This window comes from Tursiops truncatus, chromosome 6 (assembly GCF_011762595.2).
Source record: "Tursiops truncatus isolate mTurTru1 chromosome 6, mTurTru1.mat.Y, whole genome shotgun sequence".
Lineage (NCBI taxonomy): Eukaryota > Metazoa > Chordata > Mammalia > Artiodactyla > Delphinidae > Tursiops > Tursiops truncatus.
The window spans coordinates 80668852-80682009 of NC_047039.1; the positions used below are offsets into that span (position 1 = coordinate 80668852).

Here is a 13158-nt window from a genome sequence, read left to right on the forward strand (position 1 = left end):
TGTAAAATTAAATCTGATTTTCTCTTTTGGGATTAACAAAGATGTAGCTAAAATAGTAGACAACAATAGCATAAATTATGAAAGGATGCTCTAAATTCCTTTTTTCTTTTTTTTGAGGGAGAATTGTGATATATTAACTTTAGGCTTTAATGTGTGCATACCACCAAAAGACAAATAAATATATTATTTCCAGACTAGTAGAAGAAACAATTTTGGAATGAGAAGAAAAAATTCCAAAAGAAGTCAAGAAAGGGAAAGGAGAAAAAAGAAAAGGTATAACAAAAAGCACAAAGAATGGCTGAAAATAAATCCAAATATTACTAATTATAATATAGAAGTACTAGTACTTCTTGTACATAGGAGAGAGAGGCATATATCAAACACATTCTAGAAGGATAGAGAAAGACATATCAAACATTCTAAACAAAAGAAAGCTGGTGAGCTATATTAATATACAAAATAGGCTTTAAGGCAAAAAAAAAAAATTACTAGAGTTAGAAGGTTACTTCATAATGATAATAGCTCAATTCACCTGGAAGATAAAACAGTTCTGAAATTGAGGGTTTTTTATTTATATACATCAAAAATTGATAACTTCAAGGAGAAAAGAGAAAAATATATCATCATAGGGGATGATCTTAATACACATTATAGCATACCTCAGTTAAGCAGGCAGACACAAACATAAGGGTACACAAGATAGAAACAGCACCACTTAAAATCTTGCTCTAAAGGGCATGTATAGAATACTGCATTCAGGCCTGATATTCAGCTAGTACACATTGGTTCACCTGTACCAGTTGTTAAAATATTAATATATATCCATGGTGGTTGAGTAGTTAGTTACTGCCCCAAGCTCACTGAGTGCCTTCCTAGTGCTTAAGCACCTTCCATAGGATCTCTCAGTAACCCATTATATAGCAACTGAAGATTTAAGAACTGGCACAGCAACCTGCCAAGAAACATCTTACTAGAGACCTTCAGCATCCACTCTAAGCTCTTCTCCCCATGCCAGGTATCCTCCCCGACACACAAAAAATCCATAGGCAAATGCTGAGTGACCATTTGGCTCCCCTTAGTATGGGGCTGCCTGCCTTTCTCACACACTCTCCCAGTCATTCTCACATGGTCATTTGTGGGAACTGCAGCCTCTGGGGAGATCCAGAGAGATGAAAAGAGCAGTCTGATGAGAGTAATGGCACTACTGCAGGCACCATCCAAACATTAATTCTCTTGGCAAAGTGTGCATACCCATTGCAGGATACAATCCATGGCAGGTGAATGAGGTCTATGAGGATGGTTTATGGATGAATGACTCCTGGGATGTACTTCCCTAATTTTATCATTCTTACTGAATTTCACATTTATTTAGTGGGATAAGTTTGCAAAAGCCACTGAATACATGCCCACCATGGACATTAATAACACTGTATTAATGAACTTGACTGCCAACATTAGTAGTCTCTTTACCAGAAACATTTAGTTGAGAGAACTGAGAAGCTGAAAGGTCATGAAACACAAAAGATTTGTATTCTGGTTTATGCTGTTAACTGCTGTATTACATTATGTCTCATTTGGGCTGAGGGATTAGGTTTGATATAATTAAATATGATGTCTCAATAAATTATTTTGTGACTTAGTTATTAATGTAATTGAATATAAAAATTAACAGCAAGCATTATAAGGGCCAAAAAATTTTTAATATACTTACTGTTAACTGCAGCAAAAGCTGAAAAGAGAATTCACCTCCCATGAACAATTCTGTTGCTATTAAGAGTGACTTTTTTTTTTACTTATCAATTCTACAGGTTACTTGATGACTACCTATTTATGAGGAATTTTAAAAAATTGAAGTATAGTTGATTTACAATATTGTGTTAGTTTCAGGTGTACAGAAAAGTGATTCAGTTATATTTTTTTCAGATTTTTTTCCATTATAGGTTGTTAAAATATATTAAATATAATTCCCTGTGCTATATAGTAAATTCTTGTTGCTTATCTGTTTTTCGTTATCTGTCAATCCCATACTCCTTATTTATCCTTCCCTCCTTCCCTTTCCCCTTTGGTAACCATAAGTGTGTTTTATATGAATGACTACCTGTTTAACATGGAAATTCTTGGAGGGGCTTTATGCAATTTCCTGTGGCAGTTCATGGTTCAGACAAAAGCATCTGTGTCAAAAAAACGATTATGGCTACAATTTCCAAAAATTAATAAATGGGAATTACTAGAATAATCTGATGAACAATTTGAGTTAGAACTAATACCACTTGGCAAGCATTTTTATAACCTATAGGTTAGTTTAATTTTTTAATGTTTTAAAATTTTTATTCATGTTAATTTATATTACTATTGAATATTTAATATTTTTTGAATATCACATTTGACTATATGTATGTAACAGCTGCCTCATGATTTTATTTTTGCAAACATACAAGGATGATTTAAAAATTGCTCTCCTGTAAGGCCACATATTTCAAAAGATTATCATTAAGTAGTTTCTCAGTATAATGTGATTGCTAGAAATTAGTAACTAAAAGAAAACTAGAAAAACCTCATGTATTTTCAAGTTAAGAAACATTTATAAATAACTCATAAGTCAAAGTAGAAATGATAATGGAAATTAGAAATATTTAGAACTAAATGATAATGAAAGTACCACCTTGCAAAAGTTGTGGGATATAAGTAAATCCTCAGTAGGAAAATTATAATCTTTAATAAACTAGAAAGGAAGACAAGGAAAATTAGTTAGCTAAGTGTCCATCTCAAGAAACAGTAAAAATAGTGAAGTTGTAGTAAAGTAAATCTGAAGAAAGTAAAAGGAAAGAAATACAGCAATAAAGAGTAAAATTAGTGAAATTCTAAAAATTAAGTAGAAATACTCAACAGAAAAATCTGTCTTCAAAAAGACAAAGAATAATGAAAAACACTCATTAGATTGATCAAGAGAATACCCAAATATTCAGAATGAAAGGGGGACATATTTTCTGATACAAGAAGTAGAGATTGTAGCTGTCCAGTAGTGGAGTAGATGGTTTGGACCAACCCTCCAACTGAGAATAATTAGAAAAGCTAGAGAAAAACATAAATATCTAATGTAAGATATAAAAAGTTATGTTTGAAAGGATTAGAGAATTGAGGCAATGAGGAAATTGCAGGGCCAAGATCTGCAAATGGAGGGTAGCCAGAGATGTGAACCCACCGTTTTAGCCAACTGAATCTAGCAATATGGTAGAAATGAAAGATTGATTTAACATTAGAAAATAAATTAATGTAAATCACTACATTAACATATTAAAAAGAAAACTATAGGATAATTTCAATAAGTGTTAGAAAATGTTTTATATACTTTAATGTATATTAATGGAAAAAAACACTCAGCAGATTTTAAGTAGAAGAGAATTAATTTCTTTAATCCAATAATAGGAATCTACCAAAACAAATAAACCCTACAGCAAACATTGTGCTTAATGATGAAATGATGAATGTATTCTTGAAGATAAGGAACGAGATAAGAGTGCACGCTATATTAACATTTCTATTCAACATTGTACTGAAAGTCCTAGCCAGTGCAACAAGGAAAAGAAGTATTAAAAAGAACAAAGCAGGAACTTCCCTGGTGGCACCGTGGTTAAGAATCTGCCTGCCAATGCAGGGGACATGAGTTCGAGCCCTGGTCCGGGAAGATTCCACATGCCGCAGAGCAACTAAGCCCGTGCACCACAAGTACTGAGCCTGTGCTCTAGAGCCCATAAGCCACAACTACTGAGCCCGCATGCCACAACTACTGAAGCCCATGTGCCTAGAGCCTATGCTTTACAACAAGAGAAGCCACTGCAATGAGGAGCCCACGCACCACAACGAAGAGTAGTCCGCACTTACCACAGCTAGAGAAAAGCCCGTGCGCAGCAACAAAGACCCAACGCAGCCAAAAATAAATAAATTTATCTTAAAACAAAGAACAAAGCAACTGTTTATAGATATGATTATTGACAAAGAAAACCTAAAATAACCTATGATAAATTATTAAATAAAATAGCAAGATTGATGATAAATAATATTTTAAAAATCAGTTACTCTTCTGTGTACCAGCAACAAATGAAACAATTTTAAAAAGAACATTTACAAAAGCATCAAAAAAACCTCAAGTACCCAGGAATAGATATAACAAAAGATAGGCATGATGCATATGGAGAAAATCTCTGTTGTAAATGGAGATATGACATGTTCAATGATTGGAAGACTCCATATTGTCAAGATGTCAATTCTATGCAAACTTTTCTTTAGATTTATTACAATCTCAATTAAAACCCACAGGTGGATCTGTGTGTGTGTGGGGGGGTGTGTGTACATAACTTCCTAAGTCAATTCTAAATGTATAAGGATGTTCAAAGTTCCAAGGATTGTTACAATACTCTTGCTAAGAAAATCTTGAATATGTGGGAAACTATGCATATTACTGATGGGATGATTCAATACTGTATGATATAAATTCTACCAAATTAATTTGTAAAGATACTGCATCCCAATAAAAATACCAACAAGATTTTTTAGTAGTACCTGATAATGCTATATCTAAAATTCATTTGAAAGAGAAAGTATGACATTAGCACCCCAAAAAATGTTTATTAGGGCAATGAGGGGCTTGCTTTGCCACTTGTCAAACCTTTTAGAAATTAAAATACTGTGGTAGTATTGGATAGACTAGAATATAGAGTCCCCCCAAAAAACTTGTGTATGATAAAGACAGCATTTAGAAAAGTATAGGCTTTGATGCTGGGACAAATGACATCCATTTTAAAAAGTTACAAATCATGCCATGTACAAAAATAGATTGTAATCTATTGTAATAGATTTTTTGGTATTAAAACCAAAAAAATGGGACTTCCCTGGTGGTAGAGTGGTTAGCAATCTGCCTGCCAATGCAGGGGACACGAGTTCAAGCCCTGGTCCAGGAAGATCCCACGTGCCGTGGAGCAGCTAAGCCCGTGAGCCACAACTGCTGAGCTCGCAAGCCACAACTACTGAAGCCCGCGTGCCTAGAGCCTGTGCTCTGCAACAAGAGAAGCCACCGCAATGAGAAGCCTTGCGCACCGCAATGAAGAGTAGCCCCCGCTCACCGCAGCTAGAGAAGGCCCGCGCACAGCAACAAAGACCCAACACAGCCAAAAATAAATAAAATAAAATTAATTAATTAAAAAGAAAGACTATCAGTTTTATAGGTCTCTCTTTTTTTTAATAGGTCTCTTATGTACAGTGTTTAAGATTAAGACTCTCCCAGAATCATTGATTCATTACTTTTATGCACAAAAAGAAAATTTCATTTCATGACTCTTCTGACCAACAAAAAGAAATGATTATTTATACATCCTCTAAAATTACATATATTAATTTGAATACTTTTACTCATCATGGTCAACTAGCACAAAAATCCTACAAAAATCCTTCACATATTAGTAAACTTTTGAAATCCAGATGCCTCACAAAAGGGTTTATGCAGACACCCTTTAAAGGATAATTTCATGATTACTACATATGGAAAAAATTTCAATTTAGTAGAATTTTTCCCTCCCCACTTTATCTAAAAAGTTTGTTCTGAATAGAAAAATTTGGCCATTTAAAATTCCATCTTATGCACTTTCATCTTAAAGTGTAAAAATACCATTTGTTATTGGAACTATAAATTGAGAAGACCTGAACTTTCAAAGACTCAGGATTTCATTTGCTAGGTCTGAATCTGAAAGATCAGCACCTACAGAAAACTAAGGCAAAATAAATAAATGACAATAGATTTTCAGAAATCAAAATGGGGTTTATAAAAGGTTTATAAAAATACAACTTTGTAATAGGAAAGGGCTGAAACAAGAGATAATACTAAAAATCCATAAAGGAAAAGGTTAAGTTTGACTATATCAAACTGGTTTGGTAGGGTATATGCTAGACCTTTTCAGTGCATTTTAATAGATACTGATGAAATACCTAATTTTGTTGTATATGATTTTTTTCCTAAGTTGCCTCATTTATGCATGTTTTTCTGCAACCAGCTTTTCTCATTTAAAAATGTTTTAGAGTTCTTCATACCCACATAAAGTTATCCCTTTCTTTTTAAATGTTGTACTATATTGTAAAGTATTATATACTATGGCTTATGTAATCAACCATTCCTTCTTTTATGTACATTTAGGTTACTTTCAATTTCTCCCTACAATGCAGCATATCTTTAAATGTGCTTCTTTGTATTTAGAAATAATTATTTCTCTAGATTGAATTCCCAGAAAAAAATTGCTGAGTCAAAAGGTATGCATGTTTAAAATTTTGATAGATACTTGTACTCTCCACACAAGCGGCACCAGTTTACACTTCACCATAATGTATGAGAGTACCACTTCCTACTACTACTTTCAACAGTGAGTAGTGTCAGTCTTTTAACTATCTGCTACTAATGTGGACAAAAAGAAGTTATTCATCTATAGCTTGTGTAGTTATAAATAGTTGAATATCAATAACCAGAGAATGCTAAAAAACTAAATAAGAGAAATGTGTCATTTGCTTCCAGGTCAGTGCTGACAGTTGCTTGTGAACAGACTGAAGTTCTGCTTTTTGATCCTATATCTTCAAAGCACATAAAAACACTTTCTGAAGCTCATGAAGACTGTGTAAATAATATAAGGTTAGTATTATAGTGAAAAAGTGAACTTTATTAATGTGACCCAAAATATTCTGTTTCGGAAGTTAATGAAAATTTATAATGCCTTGTCCAGCACTACTAGGTGATACACATTTGGAATTGTGGAACATAGCCCTTTAATTACAAAACTTACTGTTAACCATTTTGGATTGGAATCTTTCTGAAATGCATTTTCACTTCCATATGATCTCACCTTTTCTCCTTGTGTATTAGGGTCATCATTATGAATCTCAGCCATGTATTATGATAGTCCTATAATGCTTTTGGGCACTCCCACTGCTTACCCTCTGTCACCACCAGCCCCCAAATTCATACTATTGAGGGAAAAAAACACACATGCACAGAAAAACTTCTTTATAGCATTGTTGGAAGCTCCTTAAATTCTCAATAATGTGGGAAGTAGATAACAGTTGAATAGCTTGGTGGACTAATATGCAGTCATTAAAATGATGGTTACAGAGACTACATATCAGCATAGACAAATGCTTGCGATAGTACAGGTTAAAATCATAAAAATTATATAAATATGACATGATGCAGAAGAAAAAGATTAGAAGGAAATATTTTTAAATGCTTACAGTGGATATGTTAGAATGAATGGATTATGAGTAATTTTCTATTTTCTAAACTTTATATAATGAGATTATATGACTTTCATAATGATTACTTTTAATGTTCAAAAAATAATAATTTATGAGGAAATTACTTCTAGTCAAGGTGACATATTGAATTTTGATGTAACCTCTAGCTCCAAACATATAGAACAATAGATTAAATAGCACAAAAGATACAGCCAGGCTCTGAAACAACATAAACATCTTTGTGGCCATATGGCCAGACCGGAACACAGACACAAAGCTGTTACAGGGTTGAAACCATAAGCCCACTGGGTTTTCAGTCAGGCACTGACATATAGTAGTTTAGCTCCAGTGAGGAATCAAAAATGCTAAAAGTGTTTCATGTGAGGCAGGAACCAGAGCCAGAATTACTATATGAAGCCAGGGGTTTAGTTGGAATGAGGCTGAAAAAAGGAAAAAGCTATTAATTACCTGGGGCTCTAGGTTTTAGATGATAAAGATACAGCCTCATGACCAGGAATTGAATGAAGCCATTGTTGAGTCGGTGACTGAAGGTATATATGTGATAGCTCCAATATTATCATGAAACTGGAGGCCTTAATGTCATTATGAGGCCTAGTAGTGGATTTGATTCCAGAAATCCAAGTGGGGGCAACTATAAAACCATTAAATAGGAAGAAAGAGAAAAAATTTTTAAATCTTTCTTGCTCAAAATAAGCCTATATAACCAAAATTCCCAAACTCATGAAGATATCTAATATTAATATCATAACAAAACCAGCAACTAGAACAGGTATTTTCTCTGGATAAAATTAATTTTTTGGAGTAGTCCAACAAAGACTTTATTTTAAAAAATGAATTATTTTATTTTTTTTCGACTAGGTAATACATGCACGTGGTACAAAATTCAAAGGTACAAAAGGGTAAACAGTGAAAAGTAAGTCTATCTCCCACCTCTTTCCCCTAGCCACCCAGTTCCCCTCCCCAGAGGCAACCACTATTACCAGTTTCTTGCTATCCTTTCTGAGATAGTTCATGCATGTACTAGCATATGTACACACATATACATAAACTTTTATATAAGTGGTAGCATTCTGCACATACTATTATATACGTTGGCTTTTTCACTTAATGACATATTTAAGATCATTCCATATTTGTACCCATGGGATGATTTTATTCTTTTTAACGGCTGCATAGTATTCCATTGATTGGAAGAAACTTTAAAGCATTTTTAGTATGCTCAAAGAAATAAGGGATACTTCCCATTAATAGCTCAAAATTATGAAAAAAAAATAGGTTAATGTGGAAAAAAACCAACTAGAACTTTTGTAAATTAAAAATATAGTTGGTATATTAAAAAACTTAATAAATGGGATAAATGTTACCCTTTGCACCACTGATGAGAGAATTAATGGGTTAGAAAATATTAGTAAAAAATTCACCCAGAGATTGATTGAGATGTATAATATCTCAGTTACAGAAGAAAGAAGTTGCAGAGATTGGAGGAGAACTAAATTTTGAAGGCACAAAGGCTGAGAATTTTCAGCATTGAAGGACCTGAATCCTTGAATCAAAAGTAAACTCTGGAATCAAGTGGGTTAAACAAAGATAAAGCTACATCTAGACAGGTTGTGGTGAAATTCTAGAATATCAGATAAAAAGAAAATCTTAAAAGCCACCAAAGTTAGAGGCCAGATTACCTTCAGAGGTACGATAATTGAACTGACTGGTTTCTTATCAACAACAGTTGATGCTAGGAGACAAAGGAGTAATATCTTAAATACTAAGAGTAATGTTTAATACCATTTCATATCCAGGTAAATTGTTATTCTAGAATAAAGAATTTTGATTCAGTGAAATTATAAATGTTAATTATTAATAGCAGAAAGATAATAATTTAGGATTTTTGTGGGGGAGGGTGCATTTAAAACAAAGTTAAAACGAAAACTCTAGATTAGCACTATCCAATACAATTATAATTTTAAATTAAAAATTGTCTAGTAGTCACATTAAAAAAAAGACATGATATTAATTTTTAATAATATATTTTATTTACTCCAGTATGCCTAAAATGTTCTCATTTCAACATGCAGTCAGCATAAAAAATACTGAGATATTTTATTGATACTTTCATTTTCTCATGCTAAATCTTCAAAATCCAGTATATATGTTACACTTAGAGCACATCTCAATGCAGACTGGCCACATATTAAGGACTCATTAGCCACATGTAGCTAATGGCTACCAAACTGCACATTGTAGCTCTGGATGGTAACAACAAATAGGTTGTACGTGTGGGGAAATTTTGTTCAGTGGGAATGTATAACATTTAAGGTCCACATCATGTTCAAGAAGAGGATAGAAATATTAACTAATTTCACACTCTTTCAGAACAATCTATATTTAAGTATATATGATTAAAAAACTAAAATAATAAAACTATAGTTTATAGCTTCCAAACCAGCAAAGGTGGGTGGCAGAGAATATTGAAAACTTGATCAGTTCAGTAAAAGAAAGGAGAGCTTAAAAAAGTAAAAAAAAATAAGCAAAAGAAAGGAAGGATAAATAGAAAACAGGAAGTAGAAATAGTTCCAAATATATTAATAGTTCACAGTAAATATAAATGGGTTGATCTTCTTTATTAAAAGGCACAGAGATAGCAATTTGAATAAAAAACAAAATCACGTATATACTGTTTATGGAGATACCAAAAATAAAACTACCCAGAAATGGGTAAAGAAAACTGATGTAGGTTATCATTATTGGACAGATATAAGACCAAAGGTTTTTTATATTTATTTATTTATTGTTTTACGTCTTTATGGGAGTATAATTGCTTTACAATGGTGTGTTAGTTTCTGCTTTATAACAAAGTGAATCAGTTATACATATGTTCCCATATCTCTTCCCTCTTGCGTCTCCCTCACTCCCACCATCCCTATCCCACCCCTCTAGGTGGTCACAAAGCACTGAGCTGATCTCCCTGTGCTATGCGGCTGCTTCCCACTAGCTATCTATTTTACGTTTGGTAGTGTATATATGTCCATGCCACTCTCTCACTTTGTCACAGCTTACCCTTCCCCCTCCCCATATCCTCAAGTCCATTCTCTAGTAGGTCTGTGTCTTTACTCCCATCTTACCCCTAGGTTCTTCATGACATTTTTTTTTTCTTAGATTCCATATATATGTGTTAGCATATGGTATTTGTCTTTCGCTTTCTGACTTACTCCACTCTGTATGACAGACTGTAGGTCCATCCACCTCACTACAAATAACTCAATTTCGTTTCTTTTTATGGCTGAGTAATATTCCATTGTATATATGTGCCACATCTTCTTTATCCATTCATCTGATGATGGACACTTAGGTTGTTTCCATCTCCTGGCTATTGTAAATAGAGCTGAAATGAACATTTTGGTACATGACTCTTCTTGAATTAATGGTTTTCTCAGGGTATATGCCCAGTAGTGGGATTGCTGGGTCATATGGTAGTTCTATTTGTAGTTTTTGAAGGAACCTCCATACTGTTCTCCATAGTGGCTGTGTCAATTCACATTCCCACCAGCAGTGCAAGAATGTTCCCTTTTCTCCACACCCTCTCCAGCATTTATTGTTTGTAGATTTTTTGATGATGGCCATTCTGACTGGTGTAGGATGATATCTCATTGTAGTTTTGATTTGCATTTCTCTAATGATTAATGATGTTGAGCATTCTTTCATGTGTTTGTTGGCAGTCTGTATATCTTCTTTGGAGAAATGTCTATTTAGGTCTTCCGCCCATTTTTGGACTGGGTTGTTTGTTTTTTTGTTATTGAGCTGCATGAGCTGCTTGTAAATTTTGGAGATTAATCCTTTGTCAGTTGCTTCATTTGCAAATATTTTCTCCCATTCTGAGGGTTGTCTTTTGGTCTTGTTTATGGTTTCCTTTGCTGTGCAAAAGCTTTTAAGTTTCATTAAGTCCCATTTGTTTATTTTTGTTTTTATTTCCATTTCTCTAGGAGGTGGGTCAAAAAGGATCTTGCTGTGATTTATGTCATAGAGTGTTCTGCCTATGTTTTCCTCTAAGAGTTTGATAGTTTCTGACTTTACATTTAGGTCTTTAATCCTTTTTTTTTTTTGTGGTACGCGGGCCTCTCACTGCTGTGGCCTCTCCCATTGCAGAGCACAGACTCCAGACGCACAGCTTCAGCTGCCATGGCTCACGGGCCCAGCCACTCTGTGGCATGTGGGATCTTCCCAGACCGGGGCACAAACCCGTGTCCCCTGCATCGGCAGGCAGACTCCCAACCACTGCGCCACCAGGGAAACCCTTTAATACATTTTGAGCTTATTTTTGTGTATGGTGTTAGGGAGTGTTCTAATCTCATACTTTTACATGTACCTGTCCAGTTTTCCCAGCACCACTTATTGAAGAGGCTGTACTTTCTCCACTGTACATTCCTGCCTCCTTTATCAAAGATAAGGTGACCATATGTGCGTGGATTTATCTCTGGGCTTTCTATCCTGTTCCATTGATCTATATTTCTGTTTTTGTGCCAGTACCATACTGTCTTGATTGCTGTAGCTTTGTAGTATAGTCTGAAGTCAGGGAGCCTGATTCCTCCAGCTCTATTTTTCATTCTCAAAGCCAAGATTGCTTTGGCTATTTGGGGTCTTTTTTGTTTCCATACAAATTGTGAAATTTTTTGTTCTAGTTCTGTGAAAAATGCCAGTGGTAATTTGATAGGGATTGCATTGAATCTGTAGATTGCTTTGGGTAGTAGAGTCATTTTCACAGTGTTGATTCTTCCAATCCAGGAACATGGTATATCTCTCCATCTATTTGTATCATCTTTAATTTCTTTCATCAGTGACTTATAATTTTCTGCATATACGTCTTTTGTCTCCTTAGGTAGGTTTGTTCCTAGATATTTTATTCTTCTTGTTGCAGTGGTAAATGGGAGTGTTTTCTTGATTTCACTTTCAGATTTTTCATCATTAGTGTATAGGGATGCCAGAGATTTCTGTGCATTAATGTTGTATCCCGCTACTTTATCAAATTCATTGATTATCTCTAGTAGTTTTCTGGTAGCATCTTAGGATTCTCTATGTATAGTATCATGTCATCTGCAAACAGTGACAGCTTTACTTCTTTTCCGATTTGGATTCCTTTTATTTCCTATTCTTCTCTGATTGCTGTGGCTAAAACTTCCAAAACTATGTTGAATAATAGTGGTGAGAGTGGGCAACCTTGTCTTGTTCCTGATCTTAGTGGAAATGCTTTCAGATTTTCACCATTGAGGACGATGTTGGCTGTGGGTTTGTCATATATGGCCTTTATTATGTTGAGGAAAGTTCCCTCTATGCCTACTTTCTGCAGGGTTTTTATCATAAATGGGTGTTGAATTTTGTCGAAAGCTTTCTCTGCATCTATTGAGATGATCATATGGTTTTTCTTCAGTTTGTTAATATGGTGTATCACGTTGATTGATTTGCGTATATTGAAGAATCCTTGCATTCCTGGAATAAACCCCACTTGATCCTGGTGTATGATCCTTTTAATGTGCTGTTGGATTCTGTTTGCTAGTATTTTGTTGAGGATTTTTGCATCTATGTTCATCAGTGATATTGGCCTGTAGTTTTCTTTCTTTGTGACGTCCTTGTCTGGTTTTGGTATCAAGGTGATGGTGGCCTCGTAGAATGAGTTTGGGGTTTTCCTCCCTCTGCTATATTTTGGAAGAGCTTGAGAAGGATTGGTGTTAGCTCTTCTCTAAATGTTTGATAGAATTCGCCTGTGAAGCCATCTGGTCCTGGGCTTTTGTTTGTTGGAAGATTTTTAATCACAGTTTGAATTTCAATGCTTGCGATTGGTCTGTTCATATTTTCTATTTCTTCCTGATTCAGTCTTGG

General features: G+C 34.4%; 1 protein-coding gene across 6 annotated transcripts in view; it reads left to right on the top strand.

Moving 5' to 3' along the window:
* The window catches only part of DCAF10 (DDB1 and CUL4 associated factor 10), a 56804-nt gene that overhangs the window by 8899 nt on the left and 34747 nt on the right, over positions 1-13158 (top strand). For 3 of the 6 annotated variants that reach the window (XM_073806309.1, XM_073806308.1, XM_033858296.2), the window contains 2 exons: positions 194-273; positions 6557-6670. The exons of 1 other annotated variant lie outside the window; for it this stretch is intronic. In XM_073806309.1, coding sequence (XP_073662410.1) covers positions 218-273; positions 6557-6670 — 170 coding nt within the window. In that variant the 5' untranslated portion in view covers positions 194-217. The remainder of the gene's footprint in view (positions 1-193; positions 274-6556; positions 6671-13158) is intronic. 2 more of the 6 variants (XM_033858295.2, XM_019948943.3) reach the window with 1 other exon arrangement.